This window comes from Phaethon aethereus, assembly GCF_964289735.1.
Source record: "Phaethon aethereus genome assembly, chromosome: 1".
Classification (NCBI taxonomy): Eukaryota; Metazoa; Chordata; class Aves; order Phaethontiformes; family Phaethontidae; genus Phaethon; species Phaethon aethereus.
This window is the reverse complement of record NC_138575.1, coordinates 112871935-112884499: the sequence shown is the minus strand read 5'-3', so window position 1 is coordinate 112884499 and position 12565 is coordinate 112871935. Positions and strand designations below refer to the sequence as shown.

General features: G+C 37.1%; 1 protein-coding gene across 3 annotated transcripts in view; it reads right to left on the bottom strand.

Moving 5' to 3' along the window:
• The window catches only part of NCAM2 (neural cell adhesion molecule 2), a gene marked incomplete at its 3' end in the record, with an annotated part of 311617 nt that overhangs the window by 123900 nt on the left and 175152 nt on the right, over positions 1-12565 (bottom strand). For all 3 annotated transcript variants that reach the window (XM_081997216.1, XM_081997218.1, XM_081997217.1), the window contains 2 exons: positions 10335-10495; positions 19-164 (listed from right to left, as the gene is read on the bottom strand). In XM_081997216.1, the coding sequence (XP_081853342.1) occupies positions 19-164; positions 10335-10495 (307 nt within the window). The remainder of the gene's footprint in view (positions 1-18; positions 165-10334; positions 10496-12565) is intronic.

Here is a 12565-nt window from a genome sequence, read left to right as displayed (position 1 = left end):
TATTAAAGGCTGATTTACCTTGTCACCTTCAGAGAAAGTTATTCCATCAATGGCCCTTTTCCAAGTAATCTCTGGGATAGGTTCTCCTTCTGCTTCACAGATTAGGGTGGCTTTCCCATTCTCAAACGTGGTTTCATTTTTAAGATGTATTATTTGAGGCTGTACTGTTAAAAATACAAATTACATTACTTATCCTGCACAAAGAATGTCATGTCAAAATCCTTTTGATCTTTTAAACCACTTTTCTTTTTTTAAGCACATTCATGTTTGTTTACTTAGGATTAACTAAAGGTTTAATGTTACCACCTATAAGAGCAACCAACTTCTCTGACTTCAGGTTGTACAACAACCATTTCTGTATGTCTTACGACTAGGACTCCTCACTCAGCATGGCTGACACCCCCAGGGCCTCCTGCTCTATCGCTGGGGCAGTGCTGGATGGGTCCTGCTTGGTGAGGCCCCTGCCTTGCTGGCTGTGTTCATGTGCTTTGCTCCTGGCTCGCCGTCCCCTAGGGACCAGCTACCTCTCACCGCTCTCTGGGAATTCAGGAATGAAGCTCTGAGCAGGGGGTTGGTCTAGGTGGTCTTCAGAGGTGCCTTCCTGTGCCAGGCATTCTTTGATTCTGTGATAATTTGTGTTTGTCTTCAAATACAAATTATTTGGAAAAAATCCAGAATTATTAATATCCCTGGACTTTGATCTTTAGAAATATGTCTTGCACACATTGCTGAGTTTAACAAAATCTCCTCATAACAAATGTATTCTATTAACACTATTAAGAGCTGAGGAGTCCTCTGGCACAAAGCTATTCATCCTTACTTACTGAGTAAATAGGTGGTAAAATACAACTAAAAAACTTCAGATATTGCTTGCATTCTTCAAATCGTTCCACTTTATAGCCACAAGTACACAGCAACTACAGCTCTCAGCCTACACTGTACCCTGTATGGTTATTTACATATACAATTCAATTTCTGGATACGTTGGAACACTTTTATTTAGAGGACTCATCTGTACAATATCATACAAGACCTCTGGTGTAGAACTATGCATAGAATGTTATTCTCTTCCACAGCATTTAAGTATCTTCATAGAAGATTTTTATACTCACTCATATATAACCACTTTATACTCACTTATGTATAACCACTAATAAGTTTCTCTGAACCTATCAATCAACTTTACACATTGAATGAGACATTCATCCCACTGGAAAACGTAGCATGTAATCATGTAATAAAAATATGATTCAGTGTGTTTACACCCAAACCCAGTGAATTAAGTTTACGTAAGTAAATGTAATTTTGGCAGTTCTTAACATTGACTTTGTAAACATTAAGGACATTTGTTGAAAAGAATATATTTTCTATGGAGTTTTCACAATTTTTGCTTTTGAGGAAGCACTACTACAGTATATTCTATGAAGCAGAAAGTGAACAGAGGGGTAACCTATTTTCTGATGGGGTTACAAAAGTATAAGCTACACAGAAAAGTAATATTGGCTTGTGTTAGTGGATCAAAAGGGGAAAGAGAATCATTCAGTTTGGAAGAGACTCCAGGAGGTCATCTTGACCAACCTCCTCATCAACACAGGGTGAACAGATCCTGTTCAGACCAGATTGCTCAGGGATATGTTGAGCACTATCCTGAAAAATGCCAGGAAGAGAGCCTGCACAGCCTTTCTCACCAGCCTGTTGCAGTGCCTGACAGCCTCATGGTGAAGAATGTTTTCCTTATGTCTAGTCTTTTTCATTTTATGACCGCTACTTCATCTATGACCACTGTCTCACAGATGCTGCATCTGGCAGTACCAGGAAAAACAATAAAACCAGGTTCAAACTTGCTATATCCAGACAGAATACCTACCTCTCTTTTATCCATTTCCACCACACAATTCTTGGTCTCATTTCTCATTCCTTATCGCCATACTCCTTCTGTCGCTTGTCTACTGTCTGTTCACCCTTGACTATTACAAATAATCTATTGTGTGTTTACTGCATAGAGATGAAAAATAGGTCATATTTTACCTAACAAAGCACTACACTAATATCCTGCTTCATTAAGATATAATCTATGGTGAGTGACATTGCGTGCAGAAAGAAAATACCCTGGGTGGTCAGGGGCTCTTGAAATGCCAACTGGATCCAGCTTTACTGGATGCAGTAGAAGGTAGGAAGCAAAAGCATTACAGCAGGACATCAATTTCACTGAGAAAAGCTAAAATCTCCTCAACAGTATAACAAGGGATGTCATTTGAAAGAGCTACAAAAAAGAATTTGAGATAACAGTTAACCATGTTAAACTTCAAAATAAATTCAGTTATTACTGTAACTTTGAGGATCATCCAAATGCCTATGAAATATTCTACCTTGGGTAATTCAGACACTGTATTTCTACAGCGATGTCTTCTGGCTACAATATAATCTGTTCTTTCCTTTCTTTCCTTTTATATATTATCCCTGGAAACACGGAAAGAGCTATGGCAGACATATTATTAATTTTAAAAAAGCATCATACATATTATGTCAGAAATTTGCAAAACTCGGTGTAACATTATTTCTGTCAGAACAAGAGGATTTCCCCATCTGGACATGACAGACAGTATGATCTTCTCAAGATGATGCATGTTCTAAAACATGTAACTAATACACTCTACATTTTAATCTTAGACTTATATTCTAAATTTCTTTAAGCTCTTCTTCAAATGGATCACAAGACAAAAAGTTTTAGCTTGACATTTTAGACATGAGCAGCTGACATTTAAAGGAATAAGCACTGATTAATCATCATATATATCTAGCTGACAGTTCTTACTAAGAAGAAGAAGAGAGCTCAAATGGGGGATATTATTTAATTGCTTCATTTTCATAGGTCTTAAGTCGTAACTTGCTATTGACTAGAAATTTTTATACCGTTTGATTCCTTTTTTATGACATTTTGGACATTGGAAAATATTAAAATACTTCTGTGTACATATAAATAACATTATTTATACGAGAATGCCAAGACTAGTATTCACAGCAATACTCAAACAGGGTCATCCCCTTCATGTTCCGCCCCCCACCCAATTCCTTAACTGTTCTTTCTAAATTGACAAGGTCATTCTCAAACTGAATTGGTATTATAATGTACTCAAAAAGTTGTAAACTGAATGACTTGACTGAAATGAAAGAAGGCTTGAATATAGAAAGGAGTTATGCTTAAGCTTCATTTGGAAGGAGAAGAACTGTTCATTACTAGGCATGCATTTTTTTAATATTAACAGAGTGATGCTGCCAAATAAAGAAGTAACATTTTCTGGTTGGAAAGTTTGCTCTCTGAGCAGAAAAGGTTAGTGTTATGTTCTCAAACGCTTCCTCAGTAAACAAGTTTCCTTCAGATTCCTTCCTCGGTCTCTTCTGGATTCATCTCGGACAGAGCAATACCTTTTTAACAGAAAATTTAAGCTCATTGCTGTGTACCTTACAGCCTCCCCAAAAAGCTTAAGAACTTGGATAGCAATTTGAGATTCTAGATTTGTTGTTGGTTGCTTACAACTGATTTCTTGAAAAAGGTCCACAATTTATTGAATTCACAGAGTTCTACCCATATCTTTGACAAAAGAGGTTCATCAGACTTGGGAAGCAGCACGTACATAAAGCTTGAGATAGTCCTGATTACATCTTATGAAAAGAATTGCTTTAAACTGCTTATTAATAACACAAACATGGATTTACTGGCAAGAGGCTTAGTATCTGTCTGTATCGCTGCCTGATAAAATCTTTTCATTCATATGACACACGAGGAATCATACTCTTATGCTATCTTCCTGCACAGCCACACTTGTATCAGGTAGCAAAACTGCAACCCCATCCTCCTGGAAAGTGCTGGTACAATTTAAATTTAATAAAAAAGCAAGACTCCAACAAGGAAATACCTAAGAAACAGATTCTTGAAACTTGATCCCTGATATAATAAGGATTCACACACACCGCAGTATGAAGTGTTGGTTTGATTTAGTGTATGATAAACCTGAGTCTTTGTACATGTTAAAACGGTATTACTACTTCACACTCAAAGGGATTTATCTTCTGAGAGAACTGGCATCACTGCCTTTATAGATTACATCATTTTTATTTTAAAAATTAGAGGTGTTCCAAACAGGTAAGGAGGTAACAGGGAGGAAGAAAGAATACAGAGTTTTAGAACTATATATTCAGTTGAACTGCACTTTGTGAAGCTGCATTTGGTATACTTCATAATACCTGGGATGAGCAGGCACAGATCGTTCCATACACAGATCCATGGGATTCCCATTCTAAATGTATCAGTGAATTTAAATAAAGAGCTTCCATATATATTGAATAGTATCTTAGGGGGAAAAAAACCAAACCAAAACAAACAAAAGAACAAACAAACAAAAATCCCAAAACAAAACACATATTAATCTACTTATTAAGCTCAAAGGAAAATTAACTAGATGTGCTCCAGGCACTATAAATGTAAAAGTAATGCAGTCATTATACCTGAAAATAATGGAAAAATCTAGGCAGCTTCTCACCCCAATCTCATTATGCACCCTCTGATTCTAAGATGCATGAATTTTGAAGGCCTAGATTAACCCAAATATTTTGAATTTTAACATTTGAAAAACATCTAAGGGGGATATGACAGGAGAGGTCCATTACATTTCCTCTCATCTGCCTGATGACAGATAAAAAATGAATAATAGCATATGCTTTTTTCAATAACCAAAAATTACATTGCACACATCTGCAAAAGCCTTCTTGCTATACAAGATTCAGATTATACTTAAGAAGACATCTAGAAACTAAAAATGGCATGTGCTTACACTACACAATAATTATAAAGGGTCTTTTGCAGTGCTTCTTGAGGTATTTTTCCCACATTTGACTTTCATAAAATCAATTGTCAGAAACACTGAGATTCCAATGAAATATTTTTGATAAGCTCAGACTACCCTCTTATTGATTATGTAGGTAAAACATCTATACCCTAGAGAACTTCAAATTAACATATGCAGGCACTCCTTCCCATTTTTTACCAATTCTGATTAAAGAAAAAATATTCCTTCTCTTTCTACAAATAGAAATTTCTAGACATAGAAATGTCTCTTTCTATGGCATATGTACAGAAAAGAGAAAACTTGTTGAAAACCTCAATTGTTTATGCATCATGGAATGGCAGAACCAAGCATTTGAGTGATTAAGGAGTGGAAATGAACAACTAAAGAACAAACAATATGAAGATATAAAAACTGTCATCAGAATATATGCATTATCCTTATAAAGCATGAATATGTCTTTCATTAAAGTTAATTTTGTTTCATTTAGCCCAATTAGATTTTTTATTATAAGGTAAATGAACACTACTGCCATCACTCTGGAGAAGTAACGATGAAGAAATGCATGTTTAGGCCTTAGAAAATAAGACGAAGTAGGAAGGTATTAAGGGATTGAATTTTCTTGACTGCTCTTAAATCAACTGATTATTATTATTTTATTTAAAAAATTTTTGTTGGGGTGCCCATAGATGTAAAAATGTGTTATTTCATAATTCAAAATGCTTACTCACATGTATCTAAACAGAGAGAGAGATGTCTAATTACATCACAAAACCAATAAAAGAAAACAATGAAATTGAATAGTATGGGTGAAAGATATATAAAAAGTTAGCTACCAAGTAGAGACAAATACTAAAAATATTTTTAAAGAATTAATGGAAGAACATCTATAGTTTCAAGCTCTTCAGAGTGCTCACAGGGCATGTGCAGGACAACCAAGGGATCAGGCCCAGCCAGCATGGGTTCATGAAAGGCAGGTCCTGCTTGACCAACCTGATCTCCTTCTATGACCAGGTGACCCACCTAGTGGATGAGGGGAAGGTTGTGGATGTTGTCTCCCTGGACTTTAGTAAAGTCTTTGACAGCGTCTCCCACAGCATTCTCCTGGAGAAACTGGCAGCTCGTGGCTTAGACAGGTGTACTCCTCGCTGGGTGAGGAACTGGCTGGACGGCCGAGCCCAGAGAGTTGTGGTGACTGGCGTTAAATCTGGCTGGCGGCCGATCACAAGCGGTGTTCCCCAGGGCTCGGTTCTGGGGGTGGTCTTGTTCAATATCTTTATAGATGATCTGGATGAGGGAATCGAGTGCTCCCTCAGTAAGTTTTCAGATGACACCAAGTTGGGTGGAAGTGTTGATGTGCTGGAGGGTAGGAGGGCTCTGCAGAGGGATCAGGACAGGCTGGATCGATGGGCTGAGGTCGACTGTATGAGGTTTAATAAGGCCAAGTGCCGCGTCCTGCACTTGGGTCACAACAACCCCATGCAACGCTACAGGCTTGGGGAGGAGTGGCTGGAGAGCTGCCCAGTGGAAACGGGCCTGGGGGTGCTGGCTGACAGCCGGCTGAATATGAGCCGTCAGTGGCCAGGTGCCCAGGTGGTCCAGGCGGCCAACAGCGTTCTGGCCTGTATCAGCAATAGTGTGGCCAGCAGCAGTAGGGAAATGATTGTGCCCCTGTACTCAGCACCGGTGAGGCCGCACCTTGAATCGTGTGTTCAGTTTTGGGCCCCTCACTACAAGAAGGATGTTGAGGTGCTTGAGTGTGTCCAGACAAGGGCAACGAAGCTGGTGAGGGGTCTGGAGCACAAGACTTATGAGGAGCAGCTGAGGGAACTGGAGTTGTTCAGTCTGAAGAAGAGGAGGCTGAGGGGAGACCTTATCGCTCTCTACAACTACCTGAAAGGGGGTTGTGGCAAGGAGGGTGTTGGTTTCTTCTCCCAAGTAACTAGTGATAGGACAAGAGGAAATGGCCTCAAGTTGTGCCAGGGGAGGTTTAGATTGGATATTAGGAAAAATTTCTTCACCAAGAGGGTGGTCGAGCATTGGAACAGGCTGCCCAGGGAGGTGGTGGAGTCGCCATCTCTGGAAGTGTTCAAAAAACGTGTGGATGTGGCGCTTCAAGACATGGTTTAGGGGACATGGTGGCGCTGGATTAATGGTTGGACTTGATGATCTTGAAGGTCCTTTCCAACCTTAGTGATTCTGTGATTCTGTGATTCAGAAAGACTAAACATATGAGTTTGTATCAAAAATCTTAGCACAAGGCCTAAGCATTAATATGGATGAGATCTTTTAGGTAGTAATAGGTAATGATACAGAGGGAAGTATTGCAGATAACAGGATGACAGACAGAGATTACCAAATCATGATCAGTAAGAAATCCTCTGAGGGAAACAGGGCCTTCTTTATTCTTCTAACTTCTATTCAGTAGAATATATAAAAAGCAGTAATAAAGATTGAAGGATTGGGGAGAGCAGAGTCTGTGTGTACAGGTTTCTATATGTGTGTTAGTGTTCCAGAAAACCTGTCAGAGTAAGAATTTGACATGAGGACAAAATAGCTTTTTCAACACTGACACTGGAAACAAAAAAAACCCCATTGAACAAAAAAATCTAGGTCATGCATGGAAACTAAACATATGCATGTGTTAGACAACACGAAGATGGGCATGTTCATTCAAAAGTGCAGAGTACTAGAAATTTTAAATGCTGAATGTTATAATGTTACTGTTATTTTTATTGCATTATGGTTACATTACTGTTATGACAAGTTTCAACCCTACCAGAGCCCTGTAGCAGTAGAAAGAATAGTCATTGCCCCAAGGAGTTTGCACTGTAAATTAAAATTAAAGATAGCAGGTAGGGGAGACAAGCAAGTGAATGGAGTGGGAAAGAATAATGTAATTTAATAGGTCATTTTAACACAAACTGGTGGTTTGTGTACTATTTAGCTATAATAATCAGCCATCTGCCTTGCCATTTTCAGACGGCAGTTGTTTGAATACATTTAAGGGGAAGAAAAGTATAATAAGTTGTTGGCTGTATATATGACTCTGAGTTTAACTTGTGTGAAAGACACAAAAGAAAAAGTAGAGTTCTTTGTAGGAGAGAATACAACTCTGCTCCACATTTTCAGACTGACAGTAGAGGTGAACTTTGTAAAAGCAATATTAGACTAAAATCATACTAGCTTTAGAGATTACAAATAAGGTAAGAGGCTTAATTAACGATACTATTCCTTAAGGTCAAACTAACAGGACACAGATTATTATAATCTAATTTAAATACATCCAGTAGTAAAGCACACAGGAAAAATAACTCTAAATATACATACTCAGTGATGTGCTCTAAAGTGGCTATAACTGCTCAGGAAAGAGACCTGGGAGACACTGCAGACAGTCTGTGGAAACAGCAGTTCAGCGCTCAGGGAGAGCCAGGGCGGCAAACAGAATGTGAGAGAAGGCACCGAGATCAAATCAGAAGCAGTTCTGTGCTGCTGAACAGCCAGGTTCCCCCCAAGACATGAATCCTGCATGCCATTTTTGCCTTGCCATTTCACAAGCAGCGGTTTATAACTGGCAAGGTACAGGAATGAGTCGTTCAGAGATTCATAATGGTTGCCAAAGCAGGAGAAACTAAATAGATTGGAAACTCTCAGCTTAGAAAATAAAAGAACTAGTGAGATAGAAAACTACATTTAATGTAAAGAACATAAGAAATTATTCTTCACTTTTTATCTTAAAATGAAAATTATGAGCCAAAGAAATGAATAGGCTCCAAACTTAAACAAAAGAAATAATTTTTCATGCAAGAAAGAAATCAGGTAAGGAATTTAGGAGCTTAGGATGTCATGGAAACAAAAAGGATGTGTAGGTTCATAATGGATTAAACAAACTCATGGTATCTATTAAATCATTTGGATTTAGCTTTCCAAGGCGTCCCCAGAATAGCGGTTGTTAAAAGATGGAAGAATGCATACAGGAAATACTCACTCTTAGCCTGGTGTCTCCCTTTCCCTATTCCTTGCATTAAAAAGTTACTTTGCCTCAGGCAAAAACTACGTAAATTTCATCCATACTTAAAATTACTTGAATAACACACAAAATTATTTCTGTCTGAAGCTTCTGTAAAGTCATATGAAAACAAGCAAGTCTTTTCTATTCCTTCAATTTTTTTTTGTTTGTTTTTAATTTTGGAAATACGATTGAATAAAAAGTTTCAGTTTCTTCACATAAATCTTCAAGAAGCTCTACATCTTGAGGCTAAGATGAATTTTAAAATTGTATTTCATCGTCTTTCCTTTGAAAAGTAATTGGGAATAAGTTACAAGCACCTCAGAACAACAAAGTAGCCCAATCTTTAGGCAACACATCCAGAGCGGGGAGCACTGGAGACAGCACAGAGTGGAGCGCTATGAAGGGTTTCCCAAACAGGAGAGACAGTGGGAGGCAGACACAGCTAACCTGTTCTCCTGACTCCATGGCTTAAGCCTCAGGCCCCCAGATCCCAAATGACAGCATTATCCAACGCAACAGTTTAGATCTTCCAGTGCAAGTTAGCAGCTCAGCCTCTCCTGTTCGAGCTCTTTCACTTTGTATAAATTGCTATTAGTTTTAACTGGGCCTGAAAATTTAATTTCCCATGATCCTAAGTATGTGCTTTAGCTGTTCAAATACAAATGGTCTTTCTCTCTACTGCAAGCTACACTTCATGTTAAAAACCCCAACACATTACTTTTTTGTGGATTTTTTATAAATAAGCTACAGCTGTGATCCTGCACAATAATTCTGAGGGAGGTTTTCTACATTCTACACAGATGCCAACTCTGACTAGGTTATAGTTATAGAAAACTTCAAATAAATTATCAGCTCTATAAGAAGATAATGAGAAGCTCTATGAAGAAGATATGAGAAGCTCTACGAGAGAAACATGAACACAGATAGGGTGGTAGACAACAGAAAGAGAACTAAGTTTTCATATTATTTGTGTCCTTTGAAACTCAGATCAGACAATATTTTTGTGACTACATCTGCAATCATGCACTTAAAAAAATAAAAATCAAGAAAGAAAAACAAATAAAAAATCAGGAAGACCTCTGCCTGGTGTGTTCTTATAAAAAACCTCACTGTTTATAAGTCCAAATAACCTTGTTTTTCCCCTTTTAGAATTTTCCCCTTTTTCTCCTCTTGGTTTTCTTGCAAGCAGCTAACTTTTAAAGAAAAACAAGAGTGAATTAATAATTTAACACTCCATTGTATTGTATCTGAATAGTAGAAAATCAAATGTCGAGGATAGCCTTTTCAAAATTAAAGTCAGGTGTAATGGTTAAAGTAGACAACAGGGAGGAAAAAGCTGTAAAATTATACAGAGAATGGTTTGCTGCAGCAGCAGACATCTTGCAGGACTGCTCTTCCACTGAAAATTGTGAATTATAACCTCAGTTCTCTACTGTTTATTTAAAAAGGAAGGATGGAACATACTATGCAGTACTTACCAAAAACTTGAAGGAATGTTTGTTTTTTGTCATTTCCTGCTTTGTTTTTTGCATTACAGATATAAGCACCCGCATCAATATTTTTTATATCTTTTATTGTTAGTTCTGTATCGCTTCCTCTCAGCATATATTTTTCAGTTTCTTCAATAAGTTTACCGTTCCTAAAAAAATAAAAACGATGTATAAATCAACCAGCAGGTTCCAAAGTCTGAAACAATGTGCTAAGGAAGCATCAATATGTTGAAAATAATCTTTGAGGGAAAAGACTACTATTATGCTAGCCTCAAAAATGCATTAACTCATGTGGCATAAATTGGCAGTATGTATAGTTGATTTTAGCTCGACAAAAAAAGTTCTGCAGGATCACAGTGTTTTTTCGTAGGAGTGTGCACATTCTAGACACAAAAAATGCATTCTTAACTGCTTTTTGATGTTCAAGACCCCAGCTTCACAATTTTATTGTCAGGTTCTAAAACATATGCGTATTAAAAATACTATAATATCTTTATTCTTAAATGTTCAATATTGACTTAATGTTAGAAAAATGCCTGTGAATAGAACTCTAACATACGGCTTGCGCTCAAGGAAGGATAGAAGGAAATCAGTTACACTGATACATACTTGTATGTCTGAAACATTTAAAAGTGTATTTTGAAAGTGTAACTGTTGCAGTTCACATTAATAACAATGTACAAACATATAAAAAATACTTTAAATTACTTTAGAGCCTATTGGCATATAAAGAACCCTGCCAAATTATTTCCTCTCAGTTTTTGTTGGCTAGCCACAACTTAGTAAGCAGGCATGTCTCCAGGTGTTAGAATGAGTTCTGACCAGATGGTACAGAAATAATAAAACCTGTGAACAATTCTGAGGGCTGACTGAGGCTTGACCAGTCCATTTGAGCACCTTGGCATATACACAGTTATCAAAACAGCTTCTTTTTCAAGACTGCAATTCTTACTTTTTTGATTTCTTCTCATTCTGCCTTGTTTTCTGTAGGCTTCTTTTGCTCTTATTTCTGTTGACTCATCAACAGTCCCTTCTCATAAGCACCTCCATAAAAATTGCCTGATTTTCACAAGCATTGATAATCCTGCTGACAATGCCAACTTCTTGAAAACAAACTATTTGTGAAATGAAGCCAACATGCATAACTGAAATATTCTATTCTATTCAATATGCCTAGTTAGGACATCTAGTTTTATTTCAAGATTTGAGCAACAATGATTTTCACTTTCTCACATCATGCTGATAACTACATATACTTCATATTTTATAAAATACTATTTTCCCTAAAAGTGCAAATAATTGCTTCTTTCTTGGGAACATTAATATCCCTTAACAGGATTGCCCTGGTATCTATATAGCTTGCATTTTAGTAACATTCCTTGTAAATAACTCTAGTCCATTTAGCTGTCCACTTCAAGTTATTATTGTGATACTTGGTTCATCTCCTTTCCAAAGCAAATCATAGAAATTATTTTGCAGAACAGAAAAGGTCTAATTTTCCACATAGGTGGTTTCACAAAAAAAATTTAGTGATTTCTGTTAGGAGACAAAAGTCTATATTCAAGGTCAGAAGTAGTTTCCAAATGCCTGTTATCGCAAACATTACCCATATCTATGACAATTTATAAGCAGAAGTGAGAATTATGAGCATCTCCCTGGACCTTCCAGCAAACAGGAGAGATTCAGATTGATGCTGATATTGGAGAACAGGAAAACATGAATAACACATTAAAAGTACATTATTTCTTTTGTCAGCGAATTCTAAGTCCTGTCAGTAAAGATTGAGCCAACTAAACATTACTAGTGTAAATTATCTCCACAGATGTAAACGATTATCATGTTTTCAGTAGGACTACTCACATGAATAAAGATTTCCAGGTCATGACCTGTTCATTTGGATCTTTATCTTTCAGTCCTGGCTAATTGAATTCTATTAGTGTATTGCTTCTCTGAAGGTTATGCTTTATACTAAAGTAATATCAGCTTCAATAGAGATATCAGTTAAGTGGCGAAAGAATTAGATTCTCTCGGTCCATGAAGTATCAACAAAGTATATATGCATATTAAATAGACCAGCAACTAAACCCTGCTGACCTTTCTTCTTGACTAGGTATTTCAAACTGACAAATTTCTAAGTGAACTAAAGCATTTTTTCAAGAAAGACTGACACATTAGTTCAGATGCCTCCATTTTAAATCGACAAAATCTTAAACTCTGTC